Raw genomic sequence first — 22,522 nt, forward strand, 5'->3', positions numbered from 1 at the left:
TGTGATAGTCTAAAGATTGTCTCATCGCAGCAGTGGGCCAGGGTCTGGGAATTAAGAGGGAGCAGAATTTAGAGGAGGAGCCAGATGGCTGCACCTAGGTGGTCAATGGAGACCCATGGGCAGTGTGTCATGGAGAGATGCACTGATTTTTTTCCATTGTTTATAATTTTTCCAGCGCCTGATGACACATAGACCACTGAAAGACCATTTCCTTCTGAGGGTTTGAGATGCTTCCCAACAGCTATGCTGCCCCATGGTGGCTCATCTCTGCCAGGCACATAGACAGGGTCTATCACATGTCAGACAGGGTCTCTGGGCATGATGGGAGGTGGGTCTCTCAGGGAGATGTGCTCCTTTCTTTGTGGACATTTTCCAGTTGACATGCCAGGTCTCCTTTCTCCCATCTGACTGTGCTCTCTTGCTCTTCCCAGCTATTCGATCATGTTGCTGAGTGCCTGGGCGAGTTCATGGAGAAAAGAAAGATCAAGGACAAGAATTTACCTGTGGGGTTCACATTTTCTTTCCCTTGTCGACAATCTAAAATAGACGAGGTAAGGATGACCGGGGGCTGTTGAGTGCTACCTTGCCACCTAGGGTAGAAATGCTAGTGAACCTCTTTCTCCACCACTTTTCCTTGTTTACTGGATGGTCCATGTGTGTGATATTCTTAGAAAAGAGCCTGTCATACTGGATGTCATTCATTTTTTTTCTTTCAATTTGCTGATGAGTATGTGGAGACGGATCATGGTAGGGGTACGGGGGACTGCTTATTAGTGCAAGCAGGTGAAGGAAAACGCATGAGGTTCAGTGATGATGCAGACAGTGTAAAAGTGATCTTGAAAGAGCTGTATACTCTGGTGACTGGGAGTCTACGCAGGACCCTCCTCCCCTCAGGGGTCACGCCACCTTCTCCAGAGCATGTGCCGGTCCCCAGTGAGGCCTTGCTTCAACATCTTCTTGTTTGATAGTGTTTATCTGCTCAGCAAGGATGTACTCATACCTCCTCTGAAGCCCTTGTTTTGTATCGCAGAGAGCTGCCAAAACACAGAGGAACAGATGCAGACAGATGCAGGCCATGCCTTTTAAACACACACACACACACACACACACACACACACACACACACACATCTGTGATTAGTCTCATATTTGGAATTTTAACAGTTTACTGTGTTGACCAGGCTGTTTGAACATGCACTTCACAGGTAACTTATATAATCTTTAAACACAGTGCTAAGTGCTGATTATCCCCTCTTTGCTGATGAGAAAATTGAGGCTCAGAAGGGTTAGCAACCTGCCCAAGATCTATCAGCCTGAGAGAGAGCAGGGCCTGTGCTCCTAACTGGCTTACCTTACTTCAGGACAGTAACATGGGAGCCACATCCTGGACCCCATTATTATGAGAGCCCATCCATCTGTACAGTCTAGGAATCAGAATGGGTCCAGGGAGCCTAGCAGGCCACACCGTGCATTTCAGGATGGAGAGCAGAGGCCTCTGAAAGGTTACAGTGCTAATAATTAGAGATTCTGAACCAGGGTCCCAGGTGCCACCTTATTTTTATTTATTTATTTATTTTTTGGTCGGTCATGGGGCTTGGACTCTGGGCCTGAGCACTGTCCCTCAGCTCTTCAGCTCAAGGCCAATGCTCTACTGCTTGAGCCACAGCGCCACTTCCAGTTTTCTAGTGATTTATTGGAGATAAGAGTCTCACAGACTTTCCTACCTGGGCTGGCTTTGAACCTCGATCCTCAGATCTCAGTGTCCTGAGTAGCTAGGATTACAGGCATGAGCCACCAGTGCCCAGCTCAGGTTCCACCTTCTATTCATCGTTTTCCCCTAAAGGCCTTGGAGAAGTTGCTGGCCCATCCTTGGTCCATCTAAGACTACTGTGGCCATCCACACTCCCTTTGGTGTCCAGCATTATTATACATGCAACATATTCCGATCAACTTGGCCTCCAGGTGTCTCCCCTTTCCCAAAGGGGAACAGTTTTCCTTACAGGTGGAGGATGTATCTCACACCCCAAATTGTGCATAGCTCAAAAGATCTTTTTCTATATGTTCATACCTATTATGAAGTTTATAAATTCCTAAAAAGAGATAAACAACTGTACCTAATAACAAAATAGAACACATATAACAATATATTGTAATAGAGATTATGTGAATGTTCTCTCTCTCAAAATACCAAATTGCACTGGGATACTCACCAATCGATCAGATGACTGAAATGGCTCCTAAGTGATGAATAAGTGACTCGTGGGCACTGGGCCAGGCCCTGGGAGAGAATTGCTGTGGCGGATGTGGCCTGATCCTGCAAGGCACTGTGGTTCAAGGACAGAGGCGCGGCCAAGGGGGGAGGGGAAATCCTCACTGGCACAGGAGCTTGCAGGGGGAGCAGATGTGCCTGCAAGGGGCTGAGAAGGAGCCAGTGGTGAGACTCACCTGCCAGCCTTGCTTCTAATCTGGGGACAGCTTCCTAGGCTGGACCAGGCGGTCTGCCAGGGATCTAGTGTATATACTCCCAGTTACACAGTTGGGGCCTCTTAAGATTGTCCAGATTTAGACTAGCCCTCCTATTCAGGATAAGCAGAGGGGATATCAGAGGAGTGAAGAGAACAGCCAGGTGGTAAATGGTCAGGAGAACTGGAATAGAACTGACATTCTTGTCCTAACACCTTTAATTTTTTAGGGGGTGAAGGTCAAGGGGAAGAACATAGAGTATCCAGGGACTTTGCAACCCCTAGCTTAGCCATAGTTGTTTATGGTTCTTCCTAAGTGAACCATAAACCCACCCAAGGATTCACCCACTGTAATGCAGTCTCAAGTAGGAATGGGTCCCTTCCTTCTTTTCCTGTTCCGCCCATCCCCTCCCCTCCCTTCCTCCTTTCCCCTCCTCCCTCCCGCCCTCCCTCCCTTTTCCTGCCATTCTTGGGGCTTGAACTCAGGGTCTGGGGTGTTGTTCCTGATCTTTTTTGCACAAGGCTAGCACTCTTATCACTTGATCCACAGCTCCACTTCTGGCTTTTTGATGGCTCATTGGAGATAAGAGTCTCATGGACTTTGCTGCCAAGCCTGGCTTTGAATGATCATTCTCGGACCTCAGCCTCCTGAGCTGCTAGGGTTACAGGCATGAGCCACCAGGGCTGGCTTCTTGTTGTCTTTTAAATAGTGTGTTTCTATACATAGAGCTGCTACCCATGAAGATTTGCACGATGTGTGGCACTCCTATACCAGCTGGCTCCTTGGCATTATTCAGGTGCTAGCTGGAGATTAGGAGCTAATGTTTTCGCCTGTATGGTTGCTCCCAGAGAAATCCATCATGTGGGTGCAGGAGATGGACAGAGCTGGTTCTGCCCTGGATGTGGTCTGGAGGAAGCCTCTTAAGCCCTGTGGTGCTATGCTTTGTCCCTGTCCTGGAGTAGCCCCAGGTCATGGGCGTGGGGGCTCCTGGCCCTTGCTCACCTATGTGCTCTCTTGCAGGCTATCCTGATCACTTGGACAAAGCGGTTTAAAGCCAGTGGTGTGGAAGGAGCAGATGTGGTGAAGCTGTTGGATAAAGCCATCAAGAAGAGAGGGGTAATTCCTCTTGGGCTATGCAGAGTGGGGTGTGGGAGGGGGAAGCTGTTATAATGGACTAGGGTCCTTTTGGGGGGACAGTAGTACTGTGGTTTGAGACCCTTGCAGAGGAGAGATGAGGCTGCAGAGTGCGGCGGCAGGCCAGATGAGATTCAGTGCTGAGCTCTCAGAGGTGATGCCCATGGGCAAAGCCGAGAGCAGGGATGATCCTGATAGGACTTGTGGCTGTGGGGAGCTGCTGTCCTAGGTGCAGCCTGCCAGAGCTGGAACAAGAACAGAGATTCTCTCTTCTTGTAGGCACGGAGCCTCTTGTGCACTGGTTTGTGGAGGAATGTGGCTCCATGAGCAAAATCCTCTCCCCAAAGAATCCTAAGCTGGATCATTAAGGACACTGCAGGCCTGGTAGCAGTAAAGCCAGCAGTGCCCCCCCCATCCGTGCAATGGTGGTTAGGAGAACTGGAATGTACCTGCTAAACGCCCCTAAGCTGGGGAGAGAGTGCTTGCATGTGTGAGCATGTGGTGATCCCTCATTCATTTTCTGCCTCCAGGACTATGATGCCAATATTGTAGCTGTGGTGAATGACACGGTGGGGACCATGATGACTTGTGGCTATGACGACCAGCAATGTGAAGTTGGCCTGATCATTGGTAACGTCCCCCTTTCCTCCTGTGCCCAGTCCTTCACTCAGCCTCTCCCTGCTCCTATGGTGGCAGCTTCCCATGTTGTCTCTCCCAGGCACTGGCACCAACGCCTGCTACATGGAAGAACTAAGGCACATCGACCTGGTGGAAGGTGACGAGGGCAGGATGTGCATCAACACGGAGTGGGGGGCCTTTGGGGACGACGGGTCCCTGGAAGACATCCGTACCGAATTTGACAGAGAGTTAGACCGGGGATCTCTCAATCCTGGAAAGCAGCTGTGAGTCCTTGACCTTGGCTTCTAGTTTCACGTATGACATGGGACACTGAATGGAAGATTGGGGACCGGAGATGAAAGGACATAAAACCAGCCTTGAGCAGGCCCAGTCTGGAGTTCAATCCCAGTACCAGCACCAAAAAAAAGAAAGGAAGGAAGGAAAATTCAAAAGAGATGAGGAATTGTTGAATTGTATCACCTGGAAATTGTTGAATTGTATCCTGGAAATAGGCTTTTGCTGGAGCATATTTGTGCCATTCTCCCAGCTTCTGCCTGACTCTGGTCTTCCCTGTCTTTGTTTCACAGTGTATCAAGTTCTTCAGAGCTGTTGGTCTCCTGCTAGGGAAAGGTACTTGCTCATTTGACTGCTAGGGCACCATATCAGGGCAAAGTGGGCCCGGAATTGTTGAGTTTGGATCTGATGTCAGTTTGGGGTGTTCTGCTTTGTTTGAAAGTTTGAGGTTGTCAGAGTGAGCATACAGGGTGTTTAAGAGGTTTCTCTTCTCAGTTATGGACAAAACCCATCAAGGATAGTCTGGGGATTGATTTTTCCATTTAGACTTTGCAGAAGAATTATGTAAGGCCCTTAAAAAAAAATTGATCCTCAGTTGCCCTCTCAGCACCCCCTGGCCTCCCAATTCCAGTTCAGTTGGCTAAGGCTGGCCCATCCTCAGTATCATAGAAACTCCTGAGTGGTTCCAGTTTTTAACCAAGGCTAAATTTAACTATATGAGAGGTTTGTGAAGGCTCTCTGTGTCCAGGTGGGGTCTGGACCACTGCAGGCCATTTTGTAAATGATTCAGGGGGACCTACTATATACCTTGGTGGAGTGTATTGTCACAAGAGCAGTGTGTCTTTGTTCGTGATCTCTGTTTTTATTGGTGATTGTTGGAGGCAGTAGAAAGAACCATCCTGGGTACTGAAAACTTCAACCTTGACACCCGAACTAAAAGAATGCTTTTTACCCTTATCTTCTAGGTCTTTGATGTTCTTGTCAGGTACCTGTCTTCTACTGTTGGCTTTTGGTCCCCTTCTTTCCTTCTTTTCTTTTCTTTTCTTTTTGTGTGCTGGTCCTGGGGCTTAAACGCAGCACCTGGGCACTGTTCCTGGGCCTCTTTTTCTCAAGGCTAGCACTTTACCACTTGAGCCATGGCTCTACTTCTGGCTTTTTGGTAGTTAATTGGAGATCAGAATCTCATGGATTTTCCTGTTTAGGTTGGCTTTGAACCATGATCCTCAGATCGTAAGCTTCCTGAATGGTTAGCATTTCTGGCACCCGACCTTATTTTCTTTTTTATTGCCTATTTGGCCAGCTGGCAGCTGGACTGACTATGCTACCAAGGGAACTTCTAATTGGTATGTAGGCCCTGGGCCTGCTCAGAACCCCCTGGGCTCACCAAAGACAGGAGCACCACTGCACTGCCTCCCACTGCTGGGCTGTGGCCGGGGTTGTCTGGTTATTTTGAGGCAGATTTCCCTGGGGTGGAAGGGAGCCTGTCTCCACAAACCTTTGGTTTGAGCAGAGCAGGGCCCAGCAGAATGCTGTGGCTTCTTCTGCAGCTAGATGAGGATGGTAGAGCCTGGGAAGAGACAGAGCCTGGGCCTGGGCCTGGTGCCGTGGTATCTGAGTGTGTGAATAATCATTCTGAGTGCCTCTAGATAAAGCCAAATGATAAACAGTACAGAGGGCACTGGGAGGCTGGTGTTGACTCTTTCCTATCATGCTGCCCAATAGGGATCAGGCTGCCTGGGGAGAAAGTAAGCTGGAGGAGGATGAGCAGAACTACAGGGAGGGAGCTAGATGTCCAGTTGCTGTTGAATGACTCCATCCATGGAACAAGCAGCGTAGCAACACAGTAGTGTTTAGTTTAGCTGGATTGAAAATGTGAGGTGGTCACATGTTAGCAGTGTTCATGGATAAGCTCTGCAGCTCCTTGGTGCCTCAATTTCCTAATCTGTGAAATGGGGATGAGTTAATATCTGCCTTATAGAGCAATAATGGGAATAAAATAATATATATAAAGACCTTACAGATAGTAACAGACACCTAGGAAGGGTCATTATTAACCAGACAGCACAGAATTTGACCCATGAGACTCTGTGGTCTCTGTGTGACCTTGGAGCAAGGCCCTGCCATTTTCCTGACTACATAGGTAAGGAGGTTGAAGCCCAGGGAATGAAGAGGCAGTTGTGGAATCCGGCGTGAGCCTGATAGGCAGGCTGTTCCCAGCTCTGTAAGGACTGATGACACAGGAGCCCTGCCAGCAGCCTGGCAGCTGGCACTGAGCGCTCTCTCCTGCCAGGGATCCTCCACTGGCTGTGTCTGGACAGGCCTGTCTAGTCCTGCCAGAAGCTGGAACAACGAGGCCTGTGTTTCTAACAAGGCTCTATGTGTGTTGATGGGTGAGGCCAGCCCTCAAGTCCTAGCAGCAACCTTGGCTGCTGTGGCTCTGACTGGAGCAGATTGTTTTGCTATGTCACTGCCAGCCCTGGGGGCATCAGCAGGCTCCTTCAGAAGGGAGGCCTCCAATGTGGGTCTGCTCTATGGTCTGCCCTCTCCGGGATTCCTCTTGGCTCCTGGTTAGCCAGGGCCCAGGGCTGAATCTAGCCCTAGCTCACTGGCTCTGGGTTAGCTCTTGTCCTTAGTAAGTGTCTGTTTCCATCTTGGGCTCTAACAGAGTCACCCATCATGTTACATTCCCCTTGGGGAGCTGAGAGTACTGGTTTATTTTGGGTTTGGCCCATTGGCGGGATGAGCTGATTGGCCTTCAGTTACTCAGAGCCTGCCCTGAAGATCAGTAGGAAGGAGGCAGTTTCTCAAAGCAAAGATGAAATGTTAAGAAGATGAATGTTAAGACTATGACCAACAAATGCCTCACAATAGTCCTCTAGGGAATGGCTGCCTTTCCTCTGAGAAGACATTTGCCTTTTTATGCTGAGAAGTGGGGAGAATATCTCCTGGCCATCTTCTTAATTCAGGAGGGCTCCAAGTTTATGATAGAGTCATGGGGCTCCAAGTTTATGATAGAGGATTTTAACAAACACAGCATAACTTGGGGGCTGGTGGCTCATGCCTATAATCCTAACTACTTAGAAGGCTGAGATCTGAGGATCTAAGAAGCCAGCCAGGGCAGAAAAGTGCAAGACTGCTCTAATTAACCTGCAAAATTACAGACTAGATAGATGCACGGCTCAAGTGATTTGAAAACCCATCTGTGAGCAAGCAAGCTGAGAGCGCAAGGCCTTGAGTTTAATTCCCAGTACCAGTAGAAAAGGGAAAAAAAATTACAACATAAGAGAGCTGGTGTTAAGGCTCAGTTGTAGAGTTTCCTCCTAGCAAGTGAGGGATCCTAAGTTCAAAACCTAATACTGCCAAAAACAAAAGAGAAAGATCGTGGGCTTATGTAGTGGGATTGGTGTGGCTGCGTACTTAGCATTTATCATCTCCAACAACAACATAAACTACAGCAGAAGTCTAGGTGTAGTGATGAGTTCCAGACCAACCTGGGCTACATAGCACAATTCAAAACACAACAAAAGTAAAACTACAGCCAATAATTTTGTAAGAGATGATCATGTACTGTTCCGTTTTCTCCATTCTAGATGCTAATATTGCCCTGCCTCCAGGCAGAGCTCTCTGTCCACTCCTGCCCTTCTGTGTCCTCCTGACACAGGCTGGGCCTGGCTGGCCTGCTTGCTGGAGATGGCATCCTGATCTCCCATCACAATCACACAGGTGTATGCAGAGGAAGTCCTGACAGGTGCCTGTGCTTTTCTCCTGCAGGTTTGAGAAGATGGTTAGTGGCCTGTACCTGGGGGAGCTGGTCCGGCTGATCTTGGTCAAGATGGCCAAGGAGGGCCTCTTATTTGAAGGACGAATCACCCCAGAGCTGCTTACCAGGGGGAAGTTTAATACCAGTGATGTGGAGGCCATAGAAAAGTAGGTACCATCCTGAAGGCTTCTGGTGGAGGGGGACAGAGATGGGAATTGGGCTTTAGTCCAAGTGGAGGAAGCTTCCAGGTCCATCTCCCCTCCCTCAGCCCCTTCGTTCCATTGGTCTCATGGTAGGCAACTTGTGAGGTATTCTTAAAGGAGAACTCAGATAGCAGCAAATGCTTCTTGCCTAGTTAGGAAAGCATTTTTACATGCGCACATACACAGGCACACATGAATAAGATTTGAGTCCAGGAGAGTCCCATGGCTAATTCAGTCCCAGGCCTGAATTCCTGGAATTCCCTTTCTATATCATAACCTTCTCCAGACTGTATTCCAAGAACTCTAGAGACCTCAAGATGGTACTGGGGTAGATCTGGCAAATGCTCTCTATTAAGCTTCCTTTTAGAGATGTATCATGGCCCAAACCTTGTGCCTCAAATCCTTCTCCACCACCACAATTTTCAGAGAACGTTGTAGTCAGCCATAAACGTAAGTTTGAGAAACATTTATGAACAGTGATACCTGGAAGGTAGTCATAGAAGGGCAGGGTCCAGCCAGCACCTGGCTTTGGTGGCCCTTAAGGTACCTATGCCTAGAGTTCACTGTCTTCGCTGTTAGTCATAGGCCTCTGCTCTCAGAGGGATTGTAGGTAAGCTTGGCACCAGTGGCTGGGCAGTGTAATCCAGTGCCTTCAAGTCTATAGGACTCTTGTCTGTGGCTGGCATCCATATGCCACCTTTTTTTGTTCCAGGTTCAGGACACACCACATAGCTAGATGAGGCCATCTGCATGCAAGGAGTCATTTCCACTGCCCTCTCTGTGCTTCTGACAACCTGTGGAGCCATTGGCTTCACAGTGTCACAGAAGATATACAACAGTTGTCTTTGCCACTAGAGGAGGCCGCTGGCTCCTCTAGGCGTGTTTGGAGACTCACTACCTTGCATGCCTTGGTGCTTCAGGAGCTGTGGTGCAGAACCCCAGCTCTGAGTTTCCATCCTTTCCTCTTCTCAGGTCTCCTGGTCAGCTGCTAGGAAGGAGGGGGAACAGATAGATTACAGCTTAACTTCAGAGTCATTGGTAAGGTCAGGAAATGCCTGCCTTCCTCTTGGCTGCCTTCTGCTGTTGGCTCTTTGGCTACCAAGAAACATACATGTACGTGACCTAGCTGTAGAAAGCACGTGGATTGCAATAAAGGCTGTCTCCAAAGAATGTGCTCCCAGGGGACGTGTTAGACATCCTCCCTAAATTCACTATGGTATCTCTCTCTCTCTCACTGGCCTTGTGCTGGAGTCTTAGCAAGGTTTTTAAGAGGGAAGAAGAGACATGTAAGACATAGGAATCAAAAAAAAAAGGAAGAAGTAAAACTGCCACTGTTGCAAATGTAATTAAATGCCTCTTTGAAGCCTTCAAGGACATCTGTAGACAAATGACTAGAGTGACAGGAGAGCTTAGAGAGCTGAAGAACATAGTGGAGCATTAGAGTTCTATTTGTTCTCATTAAACCAGGGATATAGTTTTTGAATGAACTTGAAATTTATAGAGGATTCCTGCACATAATCTTCACCTAGGTTTCCTTTTTGCTTATACTACATCGAAGTGTGTGTGTGTGTGTGTGTGTGTGTGTGTTATGAGAGAGAGAGAGGTGGGGGGGAGAAGAGTTTTAAGGTAGTATGTACAATAGCAGCAAAACTCTGAAGTACTTGTGAACAACCAAAGATACAGAAGACATACAACAGCAGAAGATTAAAATTTGGCTGAAAACCGCTAGGAAAGTATAAAAGCAACTCTCACATCCTATAAGAGGGGTTTCCACTGGCAGGCCTTGGGAGTACGGTACTTTTTCCACCTGCTCAGTGGCTACGTGGTCTTGCCTGTGCATTTTCATCTGTGTGCCTGGCATGTCATAATCCAGTCTGGCACAGTTTTCCCATGACCAGTCCATATTTCCTATGGGGGAAGCTACTCCTTAGGCCTTTGACAGTCTCAGTCCCAAGCAGATTTCAGGTGGGTCCCACACTCCCTGTCCCTTCTGCACTGCTGGTGCACTCCTGAACTAACTGCCGGCCTCCAACCCACAGGAATAAAGAAGGCCTCCACAATGCCAAAGAAATCCTGACCCGCCTGGGAGTGGAGCCATCTGACGATGACTGTATTTCGGTGCAGCACGTGTGCACTATTGTCACATTTCGCTCAGCCAACCTGGTGGCAGCCACACTGAGCACCATCTTGAACCGGCTGCGTGATAACAAGGGCACACCCAGGCTGCGGACCACTGTTGGTGTGGACGGCTCTCTCTACAAGACGCATCCACAGTGAGTTTGCCCTTTGCTCAGCTTGGCTCTCCCTACTCAGCAGAGGCTAAAGCCCTTTTCCAAGGGTCAGACTTGTGCATCGAGGGAAGGTTTGTTATTTCTGGGTTTTTTTTGGCAGACATGACAATGCCTACTTCTGGGAAGAAAGGTTACAGTTCCCCATTTGGTTTGGTTTTCATTTTGTTTTTTCCAGACAGGATCTTGCTATTTCAACTCCCCATCCCCTCTTTTCCCCCCAAGGCCTTCTCACACCAAGGCCTTGATTGAACTCATGATCTTCCCTGCCCCAGCTTCTTGAGAGCTGGGGATTATAGGCATTTATCACGAAGTCTGATGGCGTTGTCCATTTGGGAAGTCTCACCCTCAGTAGATTTTTCCTGGTATTACTCTTACATACTTTCTCTCTCTTCATTTCCAAACTTTCCCTAGAGATTTCTCTGGTGACCAGGAGCCTTGGGTACAGTGTGTCTGCCTTTCATGGGGAGGAACTTTATCCTTATTATAGTGTATGTCACAGATGTGGTCTACATTCTCCTTTTAGAAACTTCACACTATAGTACAACCCACCAGACCCTCAGACATTATTTGTGTATGTGTGTGTGCACGCATGCACATATGCTTGTATCGGAACTTGAACTCGGGGCCTGAGTGATGTCCCTTGGATTTTTGTTTAAGTGTAGTACTCTACCATTTGAGCCACATCGCCACGTCAGGCTTTTGGTCTGGTACTTTCCTGCCTCAGTTGGCTTTGAACTTTGATCCACAGACCTCAGCTTCCTGAGTAGATAAAATTGCAGGTGTGAGCCACCAGCATCCAGCTTAGACATTACTTTTTTGAATGAGCAACTTGTTGACTTGGTGAGCAGAGATGGAGATGTATGCTGTAGATAATCCCGTTGTTGATGAGGACCTCTGCTGCCACCTTTGCCAGTCCCTGCACTGGCGGACCTTAATGTCCAAAAGTGGTCTTGGCCAAGGATAATATTGCTGGGCATTTTATAAGTGGCTAAAAGTTAATTCTGTCTTTAGTAAATTTGAGAAATTGCCTGTGGCATTTTGTGGGCAGGACCTTAGGTTTCATGCAGATGCAGGGTCCTAGAAAGTACTCTCCCTTCACCCCCAGCTCCGGGACAGTTAGGTCAATGTAGATTTAAGTGGCAATACTTCTGTGTTGCCAAGGGGAAAGGATTTGTTCTATTGTTATTTGGCAAGAGTATAATTCTGTAATTTAAATAAAATTTTTTTAAACATAGAATTGTAGCCAGGCGCTCATGGCTCACGCCTGTAATCCTAGCAACTCAGGAGGCTGAGATCTCAGGATCGAGGTTCAAAGCCAGCCTGGGAAGGAAAATCCTGGAGACTTATCTCCAATAAACCACCAGAAGACTGGAAGTGGCACTGTGGCTCAAGTGGTAGAGCACTAGCTTTGAGTTGAGAGCTGAGGGACAGCACTCAGGCCCAGAGTTCAACCCCCCATCACCACCAAAAAAATGAAAACAAACCATAGAATTGTACTCATTACCTAACATCTTAATAAAAACAATGAAATTATATTTTAAAAAATAAATTTAAAAAATTATAGTCATGGCTCAGCAATAGAGCAGTTTCCTAGCCAGCACCTGAGTTCAGTCTCCAGTACTGCACATTGTGTGTGTGTGTGTGTGTGTGTGTGTGTGTATGAAATAGTTTGTAATGCAACTAGCCATCTATTCCTTTGGACTTTCTTTCTCACCTCAAGTCCCCTGTAAGAAGCTATAACTTGCTTTGTGGACCATGTAGGTCTCAAACTCCTGATTGAACACAGCAATTTTTTTGCCTCAGCCTCCCAAGTAACTGGAATGTACAGGTACCTCACTGTACCCATTTTTTTTTGTTTTCTTTTGAAATTTATTGGCTAATTTTTGGAACAGAAAGCCTAAGGATTTGCAACCTCATATTGAGTTTTTTAAATGTGGTAAAGCACACTTAAGATATATTAATTTTGAACTATTTTAAAATGTACAGTTTGGTGGTGTTAACATCTATATTGTTGTGCAGTCAGCTATATTCAAACCTTTATCTGCAAGTTCACATTCTAAATAACTGTGTGTGTGTGTGTGCGTGCACACACACGCACACACGCGTGTGCATGGGTGCACATCCACCAGTTCTGGAAATTGAACTCAGGGCCTAGACACTGCCTCTGGGTTTTTGTGCTCAAGGCTAGTGAGTACTTGAGCCAAAACCCCATTTCTGGCTATTTTGGTAGTTAATTGGAGATACAAGTCTGGCTTCAAACCCCAATCCTCTGATCTCAGCCTCCTGAGTAGCTAGGATTACAGGTATGAGCCATAGGCACTTGGCTCAGAGTAGAAACTTTATAGACAGTCCAAAAAGTTATGAAAAGCACCATGTATTCTTATCCGTAGCCAGGTGTGGCTGAGTTTTGCAGAAGAAAGCCTTAGTATTTTTCACATTGTTAATATTTTTATTATCTTTTTTCCTGTTTTTTTTTTTTTTTTTTTTTTTTGGCAGATAGCCCTCCATGCAGGAAGCCAATTTCCGTGTGTCACACAATCCTAAATTTTCTTCTTGCCACCAAACAGGCTCCATACTTTTGTGGGGAGGAGGAGAAGGGAAAGAGCCAAGTGAAAATAAAAAACAAGAGCAATAACTTACTAATCCTTTCTCCTAATCTCAGCATTTAATAGACTCATTCAGTTTGCCCCATACCTTGTAGCCAAACACCAGAATCCTTGTTTACTCCAAGGTTAAGTAACTGGCTCAGAGTCACCTTATGTGGAATTTGGGGGGGAATCACTTGTTTTTTTCTTTTCTTTTCTTTTCTTTTTTGTCAGTTGTGAGGCTTGAGCTCTAGGCTTGGGTGCTGTCCCTGAGGTCTTTTTGCTCAAAACTAGCCCTCTACCACTTTGAGCCACAGCACCACTTCTGGTTTTCTGTTGGTTAATTGAAGATAAAAGTCTTACGGATTTTGTTGCCTTGGCTAGCAGATCCCTTAGCCTCCTGAGTAGCTAGGATTTCAGGTATGAGCCACTAATGCCTGGCCACTCCTTTTTTTGATCTGACTTTGGAGCATTGTGTTTTTGACCACTATGGTATATCTTATGGAAGGGCAAAATCCCTTTGGACCTCAGCTTTTTATATTCATTACTCATAAAATGATGACAAAAATCTCTCTCTCTCTCTCTCTCTCTCCCTCTCTCCCTCTCTCCCTCTCTCCCTCTCTCCCTCTCTCCCTCTCTCTCTCTCTCCCTCTCCCTCTCTCCCCCTCTTTCTTTCTTTTTTTTTTTTTTTGGTCCGGTCGTAGGGCCTGAACTCTGGGCCTGGGTGCTGTCCCTCAGCTCTTCAGCTCAAGGCTAGCACTCTACCATTGAGCCACAGCGCCACTTCCCGCTTTTTTTTTCTGCTTACGTGGTGCTGAGGAATCAAACCCAGGGCCTCATGCATGCAAGGCAAGCACTCTACCACTGAGCCACCTTCCCAGCCCCTTTCCCCCCTTCTTTCTTACAGCTGGTCCTCTACCACTTGAGTCATGCTTATAGTCCAGCATTTTGCTGGTTAATTGGAAAGGGAATCTTGCATACTTTTCTGCCAGGGCTGTTATTCTCAGATCTCAGCCTCCTGAGTAGCTAAGATTGCAGATTCCAAGTGTCCAGCTGAAACCTCTCTTTTTACGTGTGATTGAGGACAATATGTTTTTTTACTGGTCTTCATTTACTGCCTTTTCTGTAGTGAATGAGTAGGACTTGCTTGACAACCCAAAGCCAGTGTAGAGCATAGAATGAAAGCACCGTGAATGATGGCCCAGTACTGCTAAAGTGCTCCTCCTTGCCCTCCCTCCTTCAGGTATTCCCGGCGTTTCCACAAGACCCTGAGGCGCCTGGTGCCTGACACTGATGTGCGTTTCCTCCTCTCGGAGAGCGGCAGTGGCAAAGGAGCTGCCATGGTGACTGCGGTGGCCTACCGCCTGGCCGAGCAGCACCGGCAGATAGAAGAGACCCTGGCCCACTTCCGCCTTACCAAGGAGATGCTGCTGGAGGTGAAGCAGAGGATGCGGCAAGAAATGGAGATTGGGCTGGCGAAGGAGACACATGAAGAGGCCACTGTCAGGATGCTGCCCTCCTTTGTCAGAAGCACCCCGGATGGAACCGGTGAGGGGCTGTGGGTTGTGTGGCCACGGCCCAGGGACAGCGGGGCTGGGGGAGCTGCATCCTCCCGTGGACTGGCTGTGCAGGATGTGGCAGGAGCTGGGAACTCACTCACCTGTATGCCATTGTTATGTATGACTCATTTGTTGTGTGAGAGGCTCAGGGCACATCATTTCCTCCCATTAGGCTGTTGGAAAGTGGGCTTCAAACTGGGAGGGAAGGGTGAATGCACACAATTCATGAACAAGGCTGCCTTCTTTAGTCCTGGCAGGGTGTCCTGGGGAGAAGGGCCTAGGGCCTTGCATGCCTGAGTGGATTGGAGAAAACACCCAACCCCTATTCTATTCTTCCTTGTCCTAACTAGAGCTGAGCTCTTTGGAGACCCTGAATAACTTTTGGAGAGGCTTCTTTGAATAATGAATGTTTGTGATATGATACATCTTATGTATGTTACTTTGTGTGTGTGTTCGTGCACGCATGTGTGCCAGTACTGGGGCTTGGACTCAGGGCTTCAGTTTCTCACTTCCTTTTTCACTCAAGGCTAGCACTATACCACTTGAGCGATATCTCCACTTCAGCTTATTATTATTATTATTATTAATCTTTAAGTAGTTCTACAAAGGAGTTTCAGTTCAGCATGTCTGCTTGTGAATACAGTGCATCTTGATCAATGTCACTTCTTTCCCATCTCTTCCAAATGTCACTTCTGGTTTCTTGCAAGTTAATTAGCGATAAGAGTCTCATGGACTTTTCTGCCCAAGCTGGCTTTGAACCATGATCCTCAGATCTCAGCCTCCTGAGCAGCTAAGATTACAGGCATGAGCTATCTGATGCCTGGCCTTGCCACACTCTTGGTCCAAGATCCAAGGTTGGGAAGACACAAACTCCGTCTTTTGGTTGGAGAACTGCACAGCCACGCTACAAAAGATGGTGTAGGAAAGGGAACAATAATATACATCAGTGTAAATTAGTCATTTTTATGTGGGGTTCCCTAAAATCGGTGCATTGTGCTAGGCTTCTTAGTTACCCTAGTGAAGCTTGTTTATTGTGACAGTGATTGACTCGTGAGACCTTTTGTCCTTTAGTATGGCCCAGTTCCTGTGTCAGGGTTCCGTGGCTACCGTTCTCTGAGCCTGCAGGATGGATTGATGGGAAATGGGATTACAGTTTCTAAAACTCTTGCTAATCTGGGGTTTCTGGGTTATTGGCTGCCTAGAAGCACTTAGCTCTCTGTGACCTTTGTGCTCCTTGCTGTCTGTAACAGAGAATGGTGACTTCTTGGCCCTGGATCTCGGAGGAACGAATTTCCGTGTCCTGCTGGTGAAAATCCGTAGTGGGAAAAAGAGAACAGTGGAAATGCACAACAAGATCTATGCCATTCCCTTGGAAATCATGCAGGGCACCGGGGAAGAGGTAAGCAGCACTGAACTTACACTCCCAGAATGTGTGTGTTATACACAAGGCCAGTGGCTGTTGGTAATCATGTGATATCTACAGCCTTATACCTTGGGACCTTGTGGGCCACAACGTTGGGTACCTTCGGCCATGCCTTCCCAATGGTGATAGGGGTTGGGAAAGTCCTGAGAGTCTTATGCTGTAGACATTAAGAATGTGCACATATGTGTGTATGTGTACTTAATGCATATGTGCTATAAGTGTGAAAGCTGATCGAGCCTATGTGATCTCTTCTTATCTCCTAAAGCTTTTTGACCACATTGTCTCCTGCATCTCTGACTTCCTGGACTATATGGGAATTAAAGGGCCCCGGTTGCCTCTGGGCTTCACCTTCTCCTTTCCCTGCAAGCAGACAAGTCTGGATGCGGTGAGTCTTTTCTGAGGTTTGTCAGTACCTCGGACAGCACTGAGTGGCAGTGGCCCAGGTGGGCTGTCCTGTGAGGTCTTCTCCAGTCATACCTGGGTACCCAAGATGGACTCACAGGTCACAGTGGGTCAACCCAGGCCTTCCTTAACCCCCTCCAGCACATCCTAAGACTATTCTGATGAGAGCATTCGCTCCTTTGGAACCTCCATCACAAAGAACCTTGCCCTCTGCTGCCGCCTATAATACTATAGCTCTGAGCACTTTTGGTAACTGCTTTCTTTTTGGCTAGTATGTACTCTCCAAGCAAGGACCTGTGTAGTCCATTGCTTAGTGCAGTGTTCTGTCAGCAGAAAATCACTGTGATACTTGCTCAGTAAATGGAATATCAAGCCTTGGGCACTGAACAGAGGGTTATGAGGCTGCCCTCAGGGAGTCTCACAGTTTCATCTGTGCTCAGTGCCTATCAGGAAGGTCTGTGGGGGGAGGGGGGAGGTGGGGGTAAAGTAGGGATGAGAATGGGGTGGAGTGGGCAATATTGTAGACAGAGGGAGCAGAGAGCAGTCATTGAGTCAAAACCAGCCCGTCTGCTGCAGAGCTATGTGGTTCAAGTGGAAGCGTGGCCAGGATTAAGGCCATGTCTAGCATTGTGCAGGGCCACATAAGGCGATGTAATACAGTTTCGTGCTGATGTAGTTAGTGCCTTTCCTCCTTTTTGATCTTAGCAATAAGATCTGTGTACACTTGTTTTTTCAGTTTTCAAAGGACTTGTGTGTGTCTGTGTGTGTGTTGTTGTTATGGAGACAAAATCTGGCTATGTAGCTCAGACTGGTCTTGAACTTGACCCTCCTGCCTTTATTTCCCAAATACTGGGTTTACAGGTGGGAATCACCATACTCAACTTCATATGTTTTGTTTTGTTTCATTTTGTCTGTTGTGGGGCTTGAACTCTGGGCCAGGACACTGTCCCTCAGCTCTTCAGCTCAAGACTAGCACTCTACACTTGAGCCACAGTGCCACTTGAGGTTTTCTCATGGTTTATTGGAGATAAGAGTCCCATCTTTCCTGCCCAAGCTGGCTTTTAACTGTGATCCTCAGATCTTAGCTAGTATTACTGGGCTGAGCCACCAGTGCCTGGCTTGTTTTTGTTTTAAAGCTCCTTATCTTTATTATAATGCATACCTGTGATACTTTTTATCCAGCAAGTGTGTTACTTTAGTCCAACCACACCTAAAATTTCCTTGGGAGTAATGCAATGTTAACAAAATTTGCATTTCTTTACTTAATGTGGTCAGAAAACACTTCTGGGGAATTACTTGTTTGTACCATGGATGGCACCAGGCTAAGAATCAGGCTAAAAATGATCCACCATTACCATTTTCTTGTTAAAAAAAAAATTCCTTAAGTCACTTTATTGTTGGTATCAGGGATTGAACTTAAGACTTTGCCTATAGCTTGGTTTGTTTGACTAGTTCTGTACTACTTGAGCCATGCCTCCAATCCAACATTTGGGTGGTTAATCGGAGATGAAGTCTCACAGACTTTGTTGCCTGTGTTTGCTTTGAGCCGTGATCTTTCAGTTCTCAGCCTCCTAAGTAGCTAGGATTACAGCCATGTGCCACCAGCACTTGGGACCAATGTCTTTTTAAATGCTCAATATCAATGCTGAGGAATCCTCAAAACCAAAAGCCTAGTGCATATTAGGCAAGTTCTCTACCACTAAACAACACCCTCATACCATGAACTTTATGCCTCAGTTTGTCCATTCATGAAATGGGGATTATAAATCAGACAGACTGGAGGCTGTCTGGCGCGTTACTCTGGTGTTTATGCATTGTCAGAATGTAAGGTCTCTATAGCTTTACCAGGGAGGGATGTTTAATTGACAAGTTGTCTGGTGCCCAGAACGTTTAATCACCGGGTTGTGCTGGTGTTTCTCATGTTTCAGGGAGTCCTAGTCACCTGGACAAAAGGTTTTAAGGCAACGGACTGCGTTGGTCATGATGTAGCCACCTTACTAAAGGACGCAATAAAAAGGAGAGAGGTAACTGTTATAGCAATTAGTAATGTTTGTAAAGCTATTTACTGCTTTTGGGGGGTTATAAAAATTGTACCAGCTTGTTAGGATTTGGAAGAAGCTAGAACCTGGTGGCTCATGCCAATAATCCTTGATGCTCAGGAGGTTGAGATCTCAAGATCGTGTTATGTGACTTGTCTAATAGAAGTTCTCCATTTTCTTGCTCAATTGCCAGCCATTAAACCGGAGTCATCACTTTTCCATGTTGAAGTATTGAAAAGAAAATACTGATTTTTGAGACAATATCTTTCTGCCCTGTAGCCTTGGCTGGCCTCAAACTCACCATCTTTTTTTCTCTGCCTCTCGAGGGCTGGGATTATGGGTATGTTGTATACCAGCACTCCTGGCTCTAGTATGAAATTTTTAAAGAAAGGTAAAATCATGACTCTCATATGAATGGAGAAAGAGAAAAGCACACCTATACATAGCCTGGTACTATCAGCTGGACATGGCATGCTAATGAACATGGTTTTCTAGAACGCAGGCATCATACATGACTTCTGCTGGCGTGATAGAGTGACATGAAGAGTAATCAGGTAGTAATCATGCCATAATCATGTCAGCATTCAGGAGTAGTGTAAAATTTGCCTTGTTTCCTGACATCTTCATGGCCAGAGAAAACCCCAGGATTGCTGAAATAGGACTCAAGCCAGACCTACTTGCTGCTTCCCTAAAGCCACGCCCTTTTCTTTTCAAAGGAATTTGACCTGGATGTCGTGGCTATGGTCAACGACACAGTGGGCACCATGATGACCTGTGCCTACGAGGAGCCCACCTGTGAGATAGGACTTATTGTAGGTAGGTGTCCTGGAAGGGTCTCTAATTGGGAAAGGAAGGCTAGGTGCAGCAGGGCAGCCCACTGGAGCTATGTGGGGTCCCCAGGACATGTTGAAGGAGTTAGGGGGTCAGGCTAGAAGTGGTTATGAGAGAGGGGAAGGACAAATGAACCACTTCCCTTTTCTGTATAGATTACAGGGACTTGATGGAAAGTGTATTGGGGTTTTTTTTGTTGGTGGTGGTGGTGGTAAGGCTTGGACTCTGGGCTTTGGCACTGTCCCTGAGCTCTTCAGCTCAAGGCAAGCACTCTACCACTTGAGCCACAGCTCCAGTTCTGGTTTTCTGGTGGTTAATTGGAGATGAATCTGATGGACATTTCCTGCCCAGGCTGGCTTTAACCTCAATCATCAGATCTCAGCCTCCTGAGCCAGATGTGAGCCACTAGCACCTGGCTGGAAAGTGTTTTGAGAGGTCTCACAGAAGGAGAACCTCACAAGGTGGAAGTTGAGCCAAGATTTATTTTAGTTGAACAGGATAAAGTAGGGAGAAATAGGAGAGGAGAGAACCCTCTGCTTTACCTCTAGAAGGTAGGGCATTGGTGGATCTTATTGGTCTCTCTATTTCTACAGCTAGTGAATACATGTGCGTAGGTAATCTTGCAGTCTAGTGACCTCTGCTCTGAGCCCTTGCTTGATGGAAATGACCAAAGAACCAAGTACTTTGGATCTTATTTGGCCAGAGGGCATAACCTTGAATTGTCCTCTTGATGTTAAAGGTCCACACTATCCCACCTAGATTAGGTGCTCCAGGGCCTGGGTGTGGAATGGGTGGTCCCCTTGGCCTGCAGCTGTACCTTACCTGGGAGCTGGTGCCAGAGTCCAGTGACTTTCCCTCTGTCATAAGACCATCTTCTCAACATTAATATTGCCCAGGTTAGGTTAATATAGTCAGACTAGGCATTGCTCGAGCTACTCAGGAGGCTGAGGTCTAATGATTGTGGTTCAAAGCCAGCCTAGGCAGGAAAGACTGTGAGACTCTTATCTCCACTTAACCACCGAAAAGCTGAAATGGAACTGTGGCCCAAGCATCTTTCTTGAACTCAGCACCTTGGATAGTGCCCAGGCCCTAGAGAACCTAGGGAAAGCAAAGCTGTCTTGTTCTTATCCATGTAGTCACAGACCCCAGGCTTCAGGCCCTGCGGCTCAGCTCCCAGGCATAGCGGCCTCATCATTCATCTCATTGTGTGTTGCAGGGACTGGCTGTAATGCCTGCTACATGGAGGAAATGAGGAACGTAGAAATGTTGGAAGGGGACCAAGGCCTAATGTGTATCAACATGGAGTGGGGTGCCTTTGGGGACAATGGGTGTCTGGACGATATCAGAACCGAGTATGACAGAACAGTGGACGAATATTCTCTAAACACTGGGAAGCAAAGGTAACTGTCGGGCAGAGGAAGCCCCTAAGGGACAGGATGGGGAGAGTGTTGAGCAGCACTTATTACAGTAGAAGTTTCTAGTAGGACTGAGGTTTGGGCAAAGGCTTGGGAACTGATCCCTCTGGTTTACTCCTCTTGGCTTCTGGCAAAAAATCCCCAGGGAGATGGGGCACATGGGGCACTGATAGGGGACAAGAGAGTCGTAGAATATGCCTAGAGGGCAGGTGTCAGCGGACATACCACTGCCTCAGTGGCCTTTTTCTGGCCTGGGAGAATTTGGCCCTCCAGTCGCTCTTCCTTTCCTACTCATAGGAATAATATACGAAGGGTAGGGTATTATACCTAGGCTCTGTTTCAATTCCTCCATCCCGTTGCAAGCTCCTGCACCCCCTAGTGGCTTTTTACAGCTTTGCAGTTGGCCAGGGGACTGGACTGAAATGTCAGTGTCCGCTCAGAAATAAAAGGAATAGCTATTCTAACTCGCTAAAAATCATGCAATGATAGCCAGGACAAGCTGGCCCAAGTCAGGTCCCATGGAGCAGGAAGGTGGGCTCTGATTTGACCTTAGGAGTGTGTGATCCTTCAATATTTTTTTTGGTCTATGTGGTCTTATCCAGCTGCATTGTGCTTTATCAGCCCCGGGTGGTTCTGCAACTTTTAAAGAAACACAGGAACTTTCCTTTGCCGTCTTTTCATTCCATTAACCCTCGTATACTTCTGTGCTGGACTGTGTCCTGTGATTTGGGAGTTGAGAGACACACTCCCTGTCCTCAGGGCTGTCAGTCACTGCGGCGGTGGTGACAGGAGACTGCGAGCCTGTGTGCTGCTAAGGAGAAGGAGAAGAATGTGGTGTGAGGGAGCCTGAAAAAGGCAGGCAGAGCCCGCGTGGGGAGCACTATGGTAGGGCCCTGTTGGGGACAGGGCATTTGGCCAATAGGGATTCAGCCAGGCAAAAGCAGGAAGTCCATGGGAGAAGGAGACCAGCTATAGGCTTTGTGTTGGATGGGGGCGGAGAGGTTCCTGGTCCTTCCTGGTACTCTCTGCCTCATGGGGCACCACAGGGCAGGTCTGAGGCTCTGCCCTGGAGGGGTAATAAGAGACCTGGAGTGACTGAGAACAGGGGCTAGTAGAGAGCTATTAGTCCTCTTCTCCTGCACCAGGTATGAGAAGATGATCAGTGGTATGTACCTGGGTGAAATTGTCCGCAACATCTTGATTGACTTCACCAAGAGAGGATTCCTCTTCCGAGGACAGATCTCTGAGCCACTCAAGACCCGGGGCATCTTTGAGACCAAGTTTCTCTCTCAGATTGAGAGGTGAGTGGGGAGGGAATTCTGCTACCAGACTGTGCTCTAGTACTCTAGGTGCCTCGTATAAGTAGAAACGTACATTGTTTGCCCTTTTATGTCTGGCATATTGCACTTAGTGAAATGTTTTCATGGTTCATCCAAGTTGTAGCCCGTATCAGCATTTCCTCATGGTTTTTCCCTTTACATTTGTTTCGGATGGTACTGGAGTTTG

At 47.3% G+C, this 22,522-nt stretch overlaps 1 protein-coding gene across 3 annotated transcripts in view; it reads left to right on the top strand.

Annotated features, from left to right (window-relative positions):
- Window positions 1-22,522, top strand: part of Hk1 (hexokinase 1) — a 61,883-nt gene that overhangs the window by 36,695 nt on the left and 2,666 nt on the right. For all 3 annotated transcript variants that reach the window (XM_042696322.1, XM_042696321.1, XM_042696323.1), the window contains 13 exons: window positions 432-551; window positions 3,483-3,578; window positions 4,127-4,226; window positions 4,315-4,498; window positions 8,280-8,435; window positions 10,511-10,744; window positions 14,591-14,895; window positions 16,157-16,305; window positions 16,595-16,714; window positions 18,660-18,755; window positions 19,487-19,586; window positions 20,818-21,001; window positions 22,162-22,317. In XM_042696322.1, coding sequence (XP_042552256.1) covers window positions 432-551; window positions 3,483-3,578; window positions 4,127-4,226; window positions 4,315-4,498; window positions 8,280-8,435; window positions 10,511-10,744; window positions 14,591-14,895; window positions 16,157-16,305; window positions 16,595-16,714; window positions 18,660-18,755; window positions 19,487-19,586; window positions 20,818-21,001; window positions 22,162-22,317 — 2,000 coding nt within the window. The remainder of the gene's footprint in view (window positions 1-431; window positions 552-3,482; window positions 3,579-4,126; window positions 4,227-4,314; window positions 4,499-8,279; window positions 8,436-10,510; window positions 10,745-14,590; window positions 14,896-16,156; window positions 16,306-16,594; window positions 16,715-18,659; window positions 18,756-19,486; window positions 19,587-20,817; window positions 21,002-22,161; window positions 22,318-22,522) is intronic.

Source organism: Dipodomys spectabilis, unplaced genomic scaffold, assembly GCF_019054845.1.
Source record: "Dipodomys spectabilis isolate Male_0828 unplaced genomic scaffold, ASM1905484v1 ptg000207l, whole genome shotgun sequence".
Taxonomy (NCBI): domain Eukaryota; kingdom Metazoa; phylum Chordata; class Mammalia; order Rodentia; family Heteromyidae; genus Dipodomys; species Dipodomys spectabilis.